The 13165-nt window shown below is 41.0% G+C and overlaps 1 protein-coding gene across 1 annotated transcript in view; it reads right to left on the reverse strand.

Moving 5' to 3' along the window:
- Nucleotides 1–7454: 7454 nt before the first annotated feature.
- Nucleotides 7455–13165, reverse strand: part of lgr4 (leucine-rich repeat containing G protein-coupled receptor 4) — a 32653-nt gene continuing 26942 nt past the window's right edge. Inside the window, exons 7-18 of the mRNA XM_040011343.1 lie at nt 12445–12513; nt 11956–12027; nt 11694–11765; nt 11452–11520; nt 11298–11369; nt 10993–11058; nt 10794–10865; nt 10632–10703; nt 10421–10546; nt 9997–10094; nt 9664–9717; nt 7455–9569 (exon numbers count right to left, since the gene is read on the reverse strand). Coding sequence (XP_039867277.1) covers nt 8161–9569; nt 9664–9717; nt 9997–10094; nt 10421–10546; nt 10632–10703; nt 10794–10865; nt 10993–11058; nt 11298–11369; nt 11452–11520; nt 11694–11765; nt 11956–12027; nt 12445–12513 — 2251 coding nt within the window. The 3' untranslated portion in view covers nt 7455–8160. The remainder of the gene's footprint in view (nt 9570–9663; nt 9718–9996; nt 10095–10420; nt 10547–10631; nt 10704–10793; nt 10866–10992; nt 11059–11297; nt 11370–11451; nt 11521–11693; nt 11766–11955; nt 12028–12444; nt 12514–13165) is intronic.

A 13165-nucleotide genomic window follows, 5' to 3' on the forward strand; every position in this document is an offset into this window, starting at 1 on the left:
TTACTGAGTGATTTTTTTTTTCAGTCATGTAGTGTACAGAGCTGTGAGGACTATGTATTTGCTGTCTTTCTACTTTTTAATTTTTTTTCACATTTACATTTAAGATCATCAAAGTTTACACAATATTAGACAAAAATAACCTGAGTAATTCAAAACAGACTTATAACCACCGTGTTAAATCATGAATTAACTATGATTAATCACATTTTTCTTTTTGGAAAAAAGAAAACAAAACTACAGATCTCAGTCCTCAATTAAGGTCTGAGTTCTTGATTCAACAATATGAAAGGGAAAAAATGACATCTATAGGGGAGCTCCAAGGAGAAAACCACTGCTGACCAAAAAGAATACAAAAACTCATCTTAAATTTGCCAAAAAACCTCTTGTTGATCCCCAAGACTTTTGGGAAAATATTCTGTGGACTGATGAGACAAAAGCTGAACTTTATGGAAAGTTTGAGTCCTGTTACATCTTGCATTAAAACTTCATAGAAAGAACATCAACAGTAAAACATAGTGGTGGTAGTATGATGTTCTGGGGCTGCTTCGCTGCTTAGGGACCTGGACAAAATCACCATAGTTGATGAAACCATGAATTCTGCTCTCTACCAGTAAAGGAGAACATCTGGAGGTAAAGAGTACTTGACTTATGCAGCAGGGCAATGATTAGAAACACGCCAGCAAGTCCACCTCTGCATGGCATGAATGCAGGTGTTGGATTGGCCTAGTCAATGTCTGGACTTAAATGCAAGAGACTTGTTTTTGCATGACCTTAAACAGGCTGTTCATGCTCAAAAACCCTCCAATGTGTCTGAATTAAAGCAATTCTACAGAGAATAGTGGGCCAAAATTCATCCACAGTAATGTGAAATATGAAAAAAACCCCTAAGAAATCAAGAAGTGTACTGTATATGTAGGTGGTATTACATTATAGTGCAGCAAGGATTTTTTTGAAAACCCCCAAAGCCTGCCACTGATACTCAGAAGTCTGGTGCAATTGATAGGAGTTTCTGAGAGCTTAGTTTTATTGTAACAAAGCCTTTTTAAAGCCAGAGCTGTAAGGCATGTGCCTGAACTATGTGAAGGGCTAGAATAGCTGGGATGTGATTAAATGTAGAGTAGAGCACATTCTGGCTTTGCTCCATAGTGGGCTCCTGTAAGATCACTCAACAGTTATTCCTTTGATGCCTTGAATGTAAATATTTCCCGTGCCCTCTCAGCGTACAGCTGCAAAAGATCCAGAGAGCCTTGTACGTGTCACAGGGTCACTTGGAACATACTTGATAAATGCTTTAGAGCATCTCTGTTTTTTGCAAGGTGTTTTGACATTCGACTTCACCAAAATCCACAAATGATGAGGGTAAAGGGTAACATGGCTGAAAGTTAAACCAAGCACATCAAATTTCATGTCTGTAACAATTCCACATGACAATTTTTACTCATCACCTTGTTACAATTCATGAGCTACACCACAGAAAGGAGACAGCTGTGGTGGCTGGAAGTGGAAAGAAACTGAATGCCACAAAAAGTGTGAAATAAATTCACTGCTTGTTAATGTAAATATCTAATCAGCCAAACACAGGGCAGCATCTTAATGCATGTAGACATAATCAAAATGACCTGCTTAACTTTAAACTGAGCGTCACAACCAGGAAGGTTTTAGTATTTCTGAACATGGCATGGTTGCTGGTGCCATGTTTAGATGTCTAAGTATGTCTACGTATTTCCAAACCTGCTGAACTGCTGGGATTTTTCCATACAACCATCTCCAGGTTTTACAGATAATAGACAGAAAATGAAAAAGTATCCAGTGTGTGGCAGTTCTCTGGGTAAAAATGCGGTCAGAGAAGAATGGCCAGACTGCTTTGAACTAACAGAAAGCAAACAATAATTCACATAAACATCTGTTGCAATTCAGGTATGCAGAAAAACATCTCTGAATTCACAGCACATCAAACTTTGAAGCGAATAGGCTACAGCAGCAGAAGACCACACCAGGTTCACCAAAATTGGACAATCTAAAAGACTGGAAAAATACTGCCTAGTTTATTGAGTCTCTATTTTTACTGCCACATTCAGATCATTGTGTGCTAACAAGATAAAAGCATGGATCCATCTTGCCTTGTATCAGTGGTTTAGGCTGGTTTTGTATTAGTGTGGGGACAGTTTCAGGGAATGTAGCATCTTCTGATGGCTACACTGTGGTTGCAAAGGAATGGACATGGTCATGTCACAAAGCTCAAACCCTCCAAGGGTTATATAAATTAAATTAAAACAAATACAGCACCTCTGAGATTTGGTCGAATGTGACACTTGCATCATGGATGAGCAGCAACTGTGACACTATCATGCCAGTATGGACCAAAAATCTCAGGAATGTTTCTGTGTCTTGAAGAATTAAGGTGGTTCTGAGAGCAAAAGTGGGTCCAACTATAGACAGAATAGAGGATAAATGTGACTATCTTGACTTTAACCTTTGTTGCAAAACAATGAATGTGCTGAGGAAGGGTGGGTCTAGCTTTAAAACCTCAGTAACTCACTGGCTACTGACTAGCGACTGATATCTCTTTAGCCAATGAGTGTGCGGTTTCATACCACATATAATCCACCATTTTGAAATAGAATATCTTGAAGAGTTACAAAACAGAATTACATTTCATTCAGCATGACCCAAAATGGTTAAGTGAGTCCATAAACTCAGCAAGAAAGTCTTCAGAGAGGTCAAGACAGAGAGCAATTTTCCCATAGACCTCTACAGCAGCGGTCCCCAAACTTTTTTGCACCACGGACCGGTTTATGCCCGACAATATTTTCATGGACCGGCCTTTAAGGTGTCGCGGTTAAATACAACAAAGTAAAACTAGTACCGGTACCGAAAAAAACAAAATTTATTCATAACACACGTGAAAAGACCCAGGAAAACCGAGTAAACGATAAAAATGATAAAATAACGCTGAAAACCGATAAAAACCCTGAAAACTATACATTTCACACCTGAGCCTCAACTCTCGCAGCCTGGTACCAAACGACTCACGGACCGGTACCGGTCCAAGTCCCGGGGGTTGGGGACCGCTGCTCTACAGGACCGGCAGTCTTTTTGCAACCACAACTATCGCCATCTGGTGGCCTTCAGAGACACTGCAGGCAGGTTGAAGACACTTTCACATTGGCTTCATTTCTCCATCCAAGAAGCCTTGTCCTGGTTTTATACGCTTTAAGGCTCTGGCTCAGAACTAGCATTGTGTAATTAATCACATTGTTAGCTTGAAGATCAACTAAGTTTCTGTAATTTACATTTAGTGGCAGAAATGGTACAAAGTTTTGTGTATCCATCACATACTGGGTAATAAGACTGATAACTCCTCACTTTAATTCATCAGTTGTACCTCAACTGAACATGTGGACAGAGCAGCTGGCTCAAGTCACTTCAAATGCGGTACAAGCAAGCAAACAAATGACCTTTCCTCTCATATACCGCCAGATGCTGGTTTGTGAATATGACTTTCATGGTCTTAAAAGCAACACAAAAGTACAAGAATTATTGTGTTCATCCAATTTTATTCATTCAAAATTTAAAGAAATACCTTTTTTTCTATTTTAACAGAATAAAAACAACTCAGGGAGATCTCACGTGTAAAACTAGTAAAATTTAATTCAAACTGAAAATAAGTGAGATACTTTATATATAATCTGTATTATTCTGCAGGTTCATATCTATAAAACATAAAAACAAAAAAATTCATAGTTTAAGGTTGGTTAAAAAAATCACAGTATACAGTACATAGATTCCTCCCACAATTTGCAAAGAACTAAAACGATGTACAAACAGAGGTGACAAATTAAAGGAAAGGCCAACTTTAAGCCGTATGTAAGGTGTGGCATTCATTCATTCATTTATTCTACAAGTCTGTTTGGATGACGGTGCCGGAGAGCCCCGTCTAACTTATCAGTCTACAATCTCCCATAGGTGCTGAGATCTGGCGACTGTGAACACATGACAAACATTATTAACGATTCAATGATCCCTCGTGCCCTGTGGGATTATCATCGTGGAAGAGACTGCTCATATGATGACAGAAATGCGTCACCACAGGATAAGCTGTGTAGCTAGTCGCTAAGGAAAAGTTCTATTTTGCAGAGAGACAAGCAGACCTAAACATATCAACAAAGCACAGCAAAGCCTCCGAATCCACCCCACTGCATGGATGTCAGGCATTTGAGTTTTCCTTTAATTTGTCACCTATCCTCTGTCAATGTAAAGCCAAGAATGCAAAAAAAAAGAAAAAAGAAAAAAATGAACAAATCACTGTTGGTAGCCACTACAGTTGAAGAGGTAGCTTCTGTAGTTAGCATCCCATTCTTGATTATCTGTGTTCAAATAATTTACAGACAGACACAAAAACAAAAAACCAATAATCAAAACTACACAAAAAGAAAGAAAGAAAGAAAGAAAGAAAGAAAGAAAGAAAGAAAGAAAGAAAGAAAGAAAGAAAGAGATGCATACATTTTCACCACGTGGCGCATCAGACATCTCAAACAGTCAGCGAGACATTTTGGTAAGTGAACTTATTTACACACTCAGTTGTCTGGTGTGTGAAAACAGAAGATAGGAGTCGAAACGCCGAAATTGAAAGTTGCAGTAGAACACAAGAACGTTTTATTGGTGGAAGAAAATGTTTCCCTACATTGCCTGAATTCCAAAGCGCTCACATGACGTGCACTTGTGAATACATGCTCAGAGGGTGTATCCACCTCAATGTGTACAGTCATGCTCTAGCACAACACCAGCCAATCCCTCGTCAAACACAGCTTCACTTAGGTCAGCTCTCAGTATGGAAAGACCTACATTTTACTTTAAAGCATTAAAAAAATGCTTTTCTGATCAGCTAGACGGACGGGACTCGGTATAACTTAAGCTGATAGCGAGTCTCAAACAGCAGAGTTAAAGTAGTCAATCTGTTATAGATAAATCTTCCTTTTCTTTTTAAATCAAGGCCTTATTTTCCTTTTTTTGTACCATCACATATTTACTAGTCAATCCATCATATACAGGAAACACACAGGCTGCACACAAATACCTTTTAATACAAGAGCACACTGCAGATGCTTGTCTTTAAATATCTGTGGGTGACTAACAACCGCCCCCGTTTCGGTTATACTCGTCCATTTCATACTTATTGGCAATGCTAATGCACCATCTTGTCAACTCAGCTGGCTGCCAGTCTTGTGTAGTGTTCAAATCACGTGAAAGTGAAAGCAGTATTACATTCATGTTTTTGTCTTGGATGATATTCATGAGGTTTTTTTTCTTGCTCATGAGCCAAAATCTGTTTAATATGTATACGACTTCAATCAATAGTATAAAAAAAGCAAGTTTTGGCTGCTCCGTTGCCACAAGGGGTCACCACAGCGGGTAGCTCTGCACTTTTTTGTAGTATAACCAGCATAAATGTAGCTGATTTAAATTCGTAGACTGTTTATTGCCTTTTTTTTGCAACATATGTGAGTTTCTATGCTCTGAAGTAAATCCAGGGTTGTAAATGTTTGCTAAACATAGAGCTAGAGCAGCAGGTGGATAAAAAAACGAATACAAAAAAAAAGCCTGGCTTAGGTTATGCTAAGCTAACAAGCTGCTGGCTGTCATCTTACCCTAAGCCAGTGGTTCCCAAATTTTTTTGCTGGGCCCCCCTTTGTTTTCAAACATAGGTGTCAAACTCTGGCCCGCGGGCCAAATTTGGCCAAATTGGGCTAATTACATTTGGCCCGCGAAGCCATACAAAATTACTATTAGAGCTGGCCTACTGGTATTATACAGCTAATATATATATTGTTTAGTATTAAACTTTGCTTGTTCCATATTCAATTTTTCAGCAAAACTTGTTTGAGTCCATAAGAAAAGATTCATTCTTATATCTGGAGCAATTTTTTTTTTCAATAAATATCAATGTAAGCCCGCAACTTTGTTCCAGTTTTGAATTTTGGCCCACTGTGTATTTGAGTTTGACACCCCTGTTTTACAAGAAAAATGTTCGCGCCCCCCCCCGCACGCACACGCACAAACACATCCTCCAACCACACACACCCTTATTTTGCTCCATTGCGGTTTATTTCACACCTCAAACATTTAGTAAACAATTAAGCAAATACAAGTAATCTGCAATAAATTACAGGTAGTAATAAAATAAACTACTAACTCTTTTATGCTACGTCCGCACCTACACGGGTATTTTTGACAACGCAGCTGTTTCATCCACACGTAAACAGCGTTTCGAATCACCGACTTTTTAAAACTCCTTTTTTGCGTCTACCTGTTTACGAGGAATACAGAGCTCGTCACGCAGCGTCAAAGGTATGTGCCTTTTTTCACGTCACGCTGTGCGCCACGTTATTGTTTACATGAGATGAATTGCAGAATGGCAGATAGTCAGATTAACAGTATTTTGTCTCTATCTGCAGGTTTTACACGCTTACATATACACACGCAGTTACTGTCCCTCTATTTAGAAAGGCAGAGGCGTCACGGTGTGATTATTTTACGTGTAGTTGTTTTTTTTACTCTGTAATAATATTCAACATTGCTATCAATACATTTTTCAAAAAATGCCTCTCTGTGGGTTTAAAAACATAAACAGCTGTGGGATACTGTTTGTCCATGATTTGAACAGGGGGAACAAATCGTGGCAGGATCAGCCTGATATTATTTGTATCCCACTGTAACTTTACTGTATAAAGAGCTAACATCTCCAAAATGTCAGGAGTAGTTAGTCATTACAAGTGTTTGTGAACTAAAAATCACGAATGTGGGATGCTGTTTGTCCGTGATTTGGAGAGCCCAGCGCTGCTCCCGACGAAGGGGAAACCAATTATGCAGGGGAGACCTACCTTGGCAACTACCTTGGAAACATATTCAGCTATGCTTCATCTCCTGCTTTGCGTTTCTGTGGCTGCCCCGTGCTAGCAGTGTCCATGCGTTTTGTTTTCCCCCCCCTTTTTATACCGCGCCCCCCTGCAATGGCTCTGCCCCACACTTTGGAAAGGTCTGCTCTAAGCAAACAAGCACATTTCCCAAAATGTTGGTTTACTCCTGTGATTTAAATGATTTCTTTTTTTATTATTATTATTCATAGGATTCAATTTTTGAGCAGTTTATGCTTATAAATACTCTGCATTCAGCACCATTAACAATCACCCTGTAGGCCACAACCAATCTGAGTATCAGGCCTAGGCAGATCTCATTTAAGTGTCATTGTACTGAAAAGGCTAACAGCATGCATCGCTCTGTAATTTAGCAAACAAATAGCTCAAAAAGGAAAAACAAATATGAAAATAAGGCCCAGATTTTAAAATAACTGGAATTTTCCATAAGAAAGATCAAAAATTGTGACATGAACCTGCATGAGAGTGCTTGTTTTGGTTTTTTGGTGAGGAAAAACTAATAAAGGTGCTGTTGTTTTGGTGAATGCTTGTTATTACACTGTATTTATCATTCAGAGGCCAGAAACTGTCTCCACCCAGCCAGAGACTTAATGCTACTCAAACAATAAATAATCTTTCACAACTACTGCGCCTAGTTGTTGCTGAAACAGTGATATCTGCTACTTTTAATCACATTCTTAGTCTTAAAGTAAAGACATGTTTGTTTTAGACTATTTTAGACACTTTACAATCACACGCAGGCAGGGCAGAAGTTATTGCTGACTTTATATTATCCCCCCGCTAGGTGAAGACCACCTGAAAGTTACATTCATACATGAAAGTTTAGAGTGATTATTACATTTGCTACATTTTTGTAAAAGAAAAAAAAATTATAAAATCAAAAGTTGCTGTGAAGAAACTTAAAAAATTGACAAGATGTATTAAAAATTTAAAAGCTTATAAGTACAGGTGAAACAGGGCAAAAAAATCATTAACACATACATGGAGGCTTGCAGACGCAGGCACCGGTGGCAACATTTTCCTTTGCGAGATCCTTTGTCGACCAGTTTGTGATGCAACTTTCTCGGTTCAAACCAAGTTCCCTTTAAATGATTGGCTGTGTCTGTTAACACAGTTATTAGAAACTAAGTGCTTGCTGAATCGTAGGGTAGTTGGCACATTTTGCTGTTTGATATAAAAACGTTTATTCTTGTAGCATCCAAGTTCACATGACACAGATGCGTCATTAGTCCTTGACTCGAGGTATGTTGTATGAGTAGTGTACAAGAGGAAGGCCTCTGCTCTGACAAAAGCAAGCTCGGCCACACGCCTGAATCTGGTCCGAGCTATCTGACACAAAAGAGTCCCCCTCGTCTGCGTACTCAGACTGTGCAGACGGCGTGCTGCTGTCTCCCCAAAACCCCTCCGAGCGCTGGTATGCCGCAGCTCCAGCCAGGAGGGTGGGACAGCTGTGGGACTTGACCAAGTGTCTACAGACTGTGGAGGACGAGGGGGAAGAGCAGGTCCTGGCACGCAGTGCTGCCTCACACTGCTCACAAACAACCACCTCACCGCAAAGCTGCGAGTACATCCCACAGTCAAAGCCTAGGTGTGTGGAGGAGCCCCCATCTGTGAGCTCAGACCCTCCGCCACTGTCATCTCGGTGACCTTCTGTGGTGGTCTTCATCTCCCTGGTTGAACTTCTGCGACTGCGTAGTCTCAGCCAGTCCTCCCTGAAGGCTGGGCTGAAGAACACGTACAGCACTGGGTTCAGGCAAGCGGGCAGCGGGAAGAAGATGAGGGTGACGGTCTTGGCAATCTCCGGGCCACCAGCTGTGGAGCCAGTCAGAAGGGGGGCAAAAGAGAACGCCGCCACAGGACAGAAGAAGATGCAGTTGGTGAAGATGAGCCAGGCGATGTGTCTCAGGGCACCCGTCTGCTCCGGATCTGCCAGCTCCACCCTGCCCAGTGTGCAGTACAACTGGGTGTACACAGCTGCGGTGAACAGGTAGGCCACGGCGTTGAGCAGCACCAAAATGACCGTAACACTCAAAGCTGGACGCTCGCCGCCGGCAAACGGCAGGCAGAGAGGAGACGAAGACTGATCACCGGAGGTCACGAGAGGCAGGCAGGCCCCAGCGGCGGCCAGCAGCGCCAGCAATCCTGCAGCGAGGCTGAAGCGTCGATCTCCTCTTAAGCACCCGCGACGGCCGCTGGCACTCCTCCTGGGCGACATCATGACCTTCCCAAGAATCATCCGCACGGCCACGCTGCGCTCCACGGCTGCCAGCGACAGCAACGAGACTGACCACTCTGACGAGAAGACGGCCAGAACTCCTGTGATCTGACAGCCGGGTCCCATCTCCCACCACACCCCAAACTCAGCGAAGGATCCCCACGTAGCAACATCGAGCACAGTCAGCACGCCGACGTACAAGCCCGTGAGCAGGTTGGCCAGAGCCAGCAGCCCCATCAGCAGCCTGGCTGGAGAAAGAGACGGGGTCGGGCAGTGGGAATGGGCAGCAGCTCGGTGTGAGGGAGAGAAGGTGGCCACCAGCACCAGGCTGTTAAAGACCAGCGACACCAGGCAGATGAACCAGACTGTCAGACGGATCATCCAGTTACCCAAGAGGTGTTCACAAGGCTTGAAAGCTCCTGAAAAGCCAACAATATGACAAATTTAGTTATTATCTTTTTTGGGATTATTTCAAATCTTTAACACTGATTGATAAACACAAAAGCTGACTACCTGGTGAAGGAGAACAATGCATAACCATTGAGATTTTTTCCACATCTTCCCCACCTGCAACAAGAAAGAAAATGGATATACTAAGAGGGAAAAGTGTTTTTGTTTTTTTTAACTCAATCCAAACTAGTAACATTGCTGTTTAAGCTCTCTGTGATACTTTCAATTTAAATGTAATTTACATTTTTTATATCTTTTTTTTGGGAATTTTACACACTCATGACAGCCAGGAAATATAGCACAATATTTAATGTTAGTAAGATGGAGTTACACTAACACTGCAAACAATCTTTTTACTTAAATAACACATGCAGTTAACATGTCCGCCATCCCCACCTGCAGTTTTCTTCATGTGCTCTTTCTCAAAAGAAGTCGTCACTGAGTCACATCCAACGAATGCACAGCACTGGTAGGCGTAAGGGACAGAAATGGACCTTAAAAAAAAGAAAATGTTTATCATTTAACAGCACTGGCAGATTTAAGTGTCGTATATACATTTCTGGCCCTTCTGATTGCTTCCAGTAGTAGTATTTAGATGTGGACTAGCCTCCTCATTCGTGGAAGCTGTTGTGTTTTCCTCAGTTTTTCTATACCATTGTTGATTTGTTTCTCTTTGCTGTACTGAGGGATAACTGTTCAGTTTATACTTGTGTGCACCATGTATGCTTTTCAATTCTTGAAAACTACTTGCCCTCTTTGTCTAAGCATGCAAGTGTATTTTACACTTACATGTCCTCAGCCTACACAGCGTCATTCTCACCTGAGTTTAGGCAGGTTATTTGCAGTTAGCACATTTTTCATCTGCGGGTTCCCGGAGAGTTTCAGCTGACTGAGCGCGCTCAGTCCAGCTGTTGGAATCCCAGTGAGAGAGTTCATACTCAGGTCTCTGCAGAAATGATTGCACACAGACAGTTTAATTTTGTAGGGCACAGAGAGTGACACCAAACAGTGTGACTGAAGGTCCTACTCACAGGTTGGTGAGCGCCCTGAGGGTGAGGAAAGCATCTCTGTGGATAACTCGGATTTCATTTCTACTCAGGTCTCTGTGTAACATAACTCAGTGAATTCACAAATCAGCCATAAAAACATTTGTTTATATTGCATCAAGGAAGTGCATGACTAAGTGGACTTACAGTAAACGGAGAGCAGAGAGACCTTGGAAAGTGTCTTGGTTAATTTTTTCAATATGATTGTGCTGAAAGTTTCTGTAAATGGGAAACATAATTTTATCAGGTTATAAACAAGCAAACATTTCTTTAATCGCCTTATTTGTTTATTTTTTCTGCCTTTTAAAGCTTTCTTTTGTGTAACGGCTTTTCGATCTTCACTCACATCTCCTGCAGCTGGGTGCAGCCCTGGAGGGAAGGTAACTGTTTTATCTCATTGTAGGACATGTCGCTGATGGAGGAAAACAAACAGCTTCAATAACTGCACAACTGGGACAAATTAAAATGAAAGAACAAAGACAAAAAGGTTGGACTGTTCCATTCAGTGATAACTGGTCTGTAAAAATGAGTGCACAGACCTTACTAAAACACTATATATAGTTCTGCACTGTTCGACCTACCCTACTCTCTTTGTATTTTCCTAACGATCAATTACCTGCTGTAGGTAACAGGAAAGAGAATGTTTCTTACAGCGTTCGCAGCACTTTGAGGTCCTCGCACAGATCAGTGGGTATGGACGATATCTTGGTGCCCGACAGGGTCCTGAATATGAAAAGCTACTCAGTCACTTCTGAAACACAAAATCGCACAAGCAGAGAAAGATGCCACATCTGAGTTCACTTACAGACTCTCAAGGTTGTTAGTCCATGTAAGGATGGGGAAGTCCTGCATCATACTGGCGCCACGCAACATCCTGAAAACACAAGTTTGAAGAATAGTAAAATCATTATTACAGAGATCAAAGTGTGAGATGGTGTGACTTAAATAAGACTGACTGACTCTTAGAGCACATTCAAATTGCCTTTTTCATATATTTTTATTCAGCACTACCATCTGTCAGGAGTTGAGCCTGACGGAGGGACTTACAGTGAGTGCAGGCTGGACAGGTTCTGGAAAGCTGACGCGCCCACGAACGACAGAGGGTTGTCATAAAGATGTCTGGGAGAGCAGAGGGGGGAGAATTCAAAGCAAAAGTCATTCACTATGCGAGAATGGCACCATCTTCTGGACATTCATCTTTCTGAAGCCTCAAACTTGTATATGGCGTATTTACAAAGTTAAGCTATGAGTGTGCCATGTCTGTTTATAAATGAGTGTCTGCAAGTCAGTGGGGAGAGTTGGACCTTACATGGTTTTCAGCAGGGGATTGTTGTGGAAGGCCCCCTCGGGTATGGAAGCAATATCATTGCTATGAAACCCACTAAAGAGAGAAGGTGGCAGTGTCAGTAAACTTTCCACAGTTCAACACGTCAAATGCTTTAAAAAAACTTTTATCAAAAAAACATGTTATCTATTTCTCTTTAAACATCATATCCAAAAGGTAAAAGCTCAGATATATAACGATGTAACAGCATTAAAGTCAACAGAATATTTTGTTTCTGTGTGTGACAAACAGAAACAGTCACAGAAATGAAGGTAGCTTAAAATAATTTCAGTATACATGTGTCTAATCCTCTAATATTTAATATAATTAATATTTTCCTCATTACACATCTGTCCTTATTTAAACCAGATAAAAAGACAGCAACTTGCCTCAGTGAGGCATTAAAAGCTTCCTGGCTTTAGTAACAGTACAAAATGTCTTTCTCAGGCAGCAGAAATGGGGCAGTATACTCACAGCTCTTTCAGTTTGGGGAGGGCCTGTATTGCTTTGGGAAAAACCTTCAGGTTGTTGAAGTTAAGATCTCTAGACAGAGAGAGACACAGGAAATCAGCGCAGTTTCATCCATCCTGTTTCGCATCCAAAAATCAATGCAACATTCAAACAAGGACATCTACAATTAGGAGGAAAGACTGGTTTTGTGACTAAGGCCAGCACAGAGTCACGCACTATTGCGTGCCCCCCCCCCCCACACACATTTTAGCCAGAGTCAAAGGAAAATTATCAGCCCTGTAAATATTTTATATAACACTTTTGTTAATTGGCGTTTCATGTACTCGGACATAACTGATGTTTTTGTTTATTAATGGTCACACATAATGGGGAAATGCATTGATTTCTGTCAAATAAGGTAACAGAGACTTATTGCCTCTAATGATCTACTGATCAACTGAGCCTGTTTCTTCCCCCAAAGGCCTAGCTCCAGAAAAAACCCCTGCTCGTTTCTCTAAATATAACAAAAGCACATTAATCTATTAAATATTAAAATACTGAATGCTTCCAAGTACACTGTGTTGTAAGAAACTAGTTAATAATCCATTTTTAATCAATTTATTACTGGGTTCATATTTTAAGCAAAAAAATAAATATTGTTGACAATATCCTTGTTCAGGTTCCAGAACTGAGACATATTCAGTTTCAGTCATAAGCATTTTTCTTTGCTTAATAAACATATGCA

This window comes from Simochromis diagramma, unplaced genomic scaffold, assembly GCF_900408965.1.
Source record: "Simochromis diagramma unplaced genomic scaffold, fSimDia1.1 OVJJ01000603.1, whole genome shotgun sequence".
Classification (NCBI taxonomy): Eukaryota; Metazoa; Chordata; class Actinopteri; order Cichliformes; family Cichlidae; genus Simochromis; species Simochromis diagramma.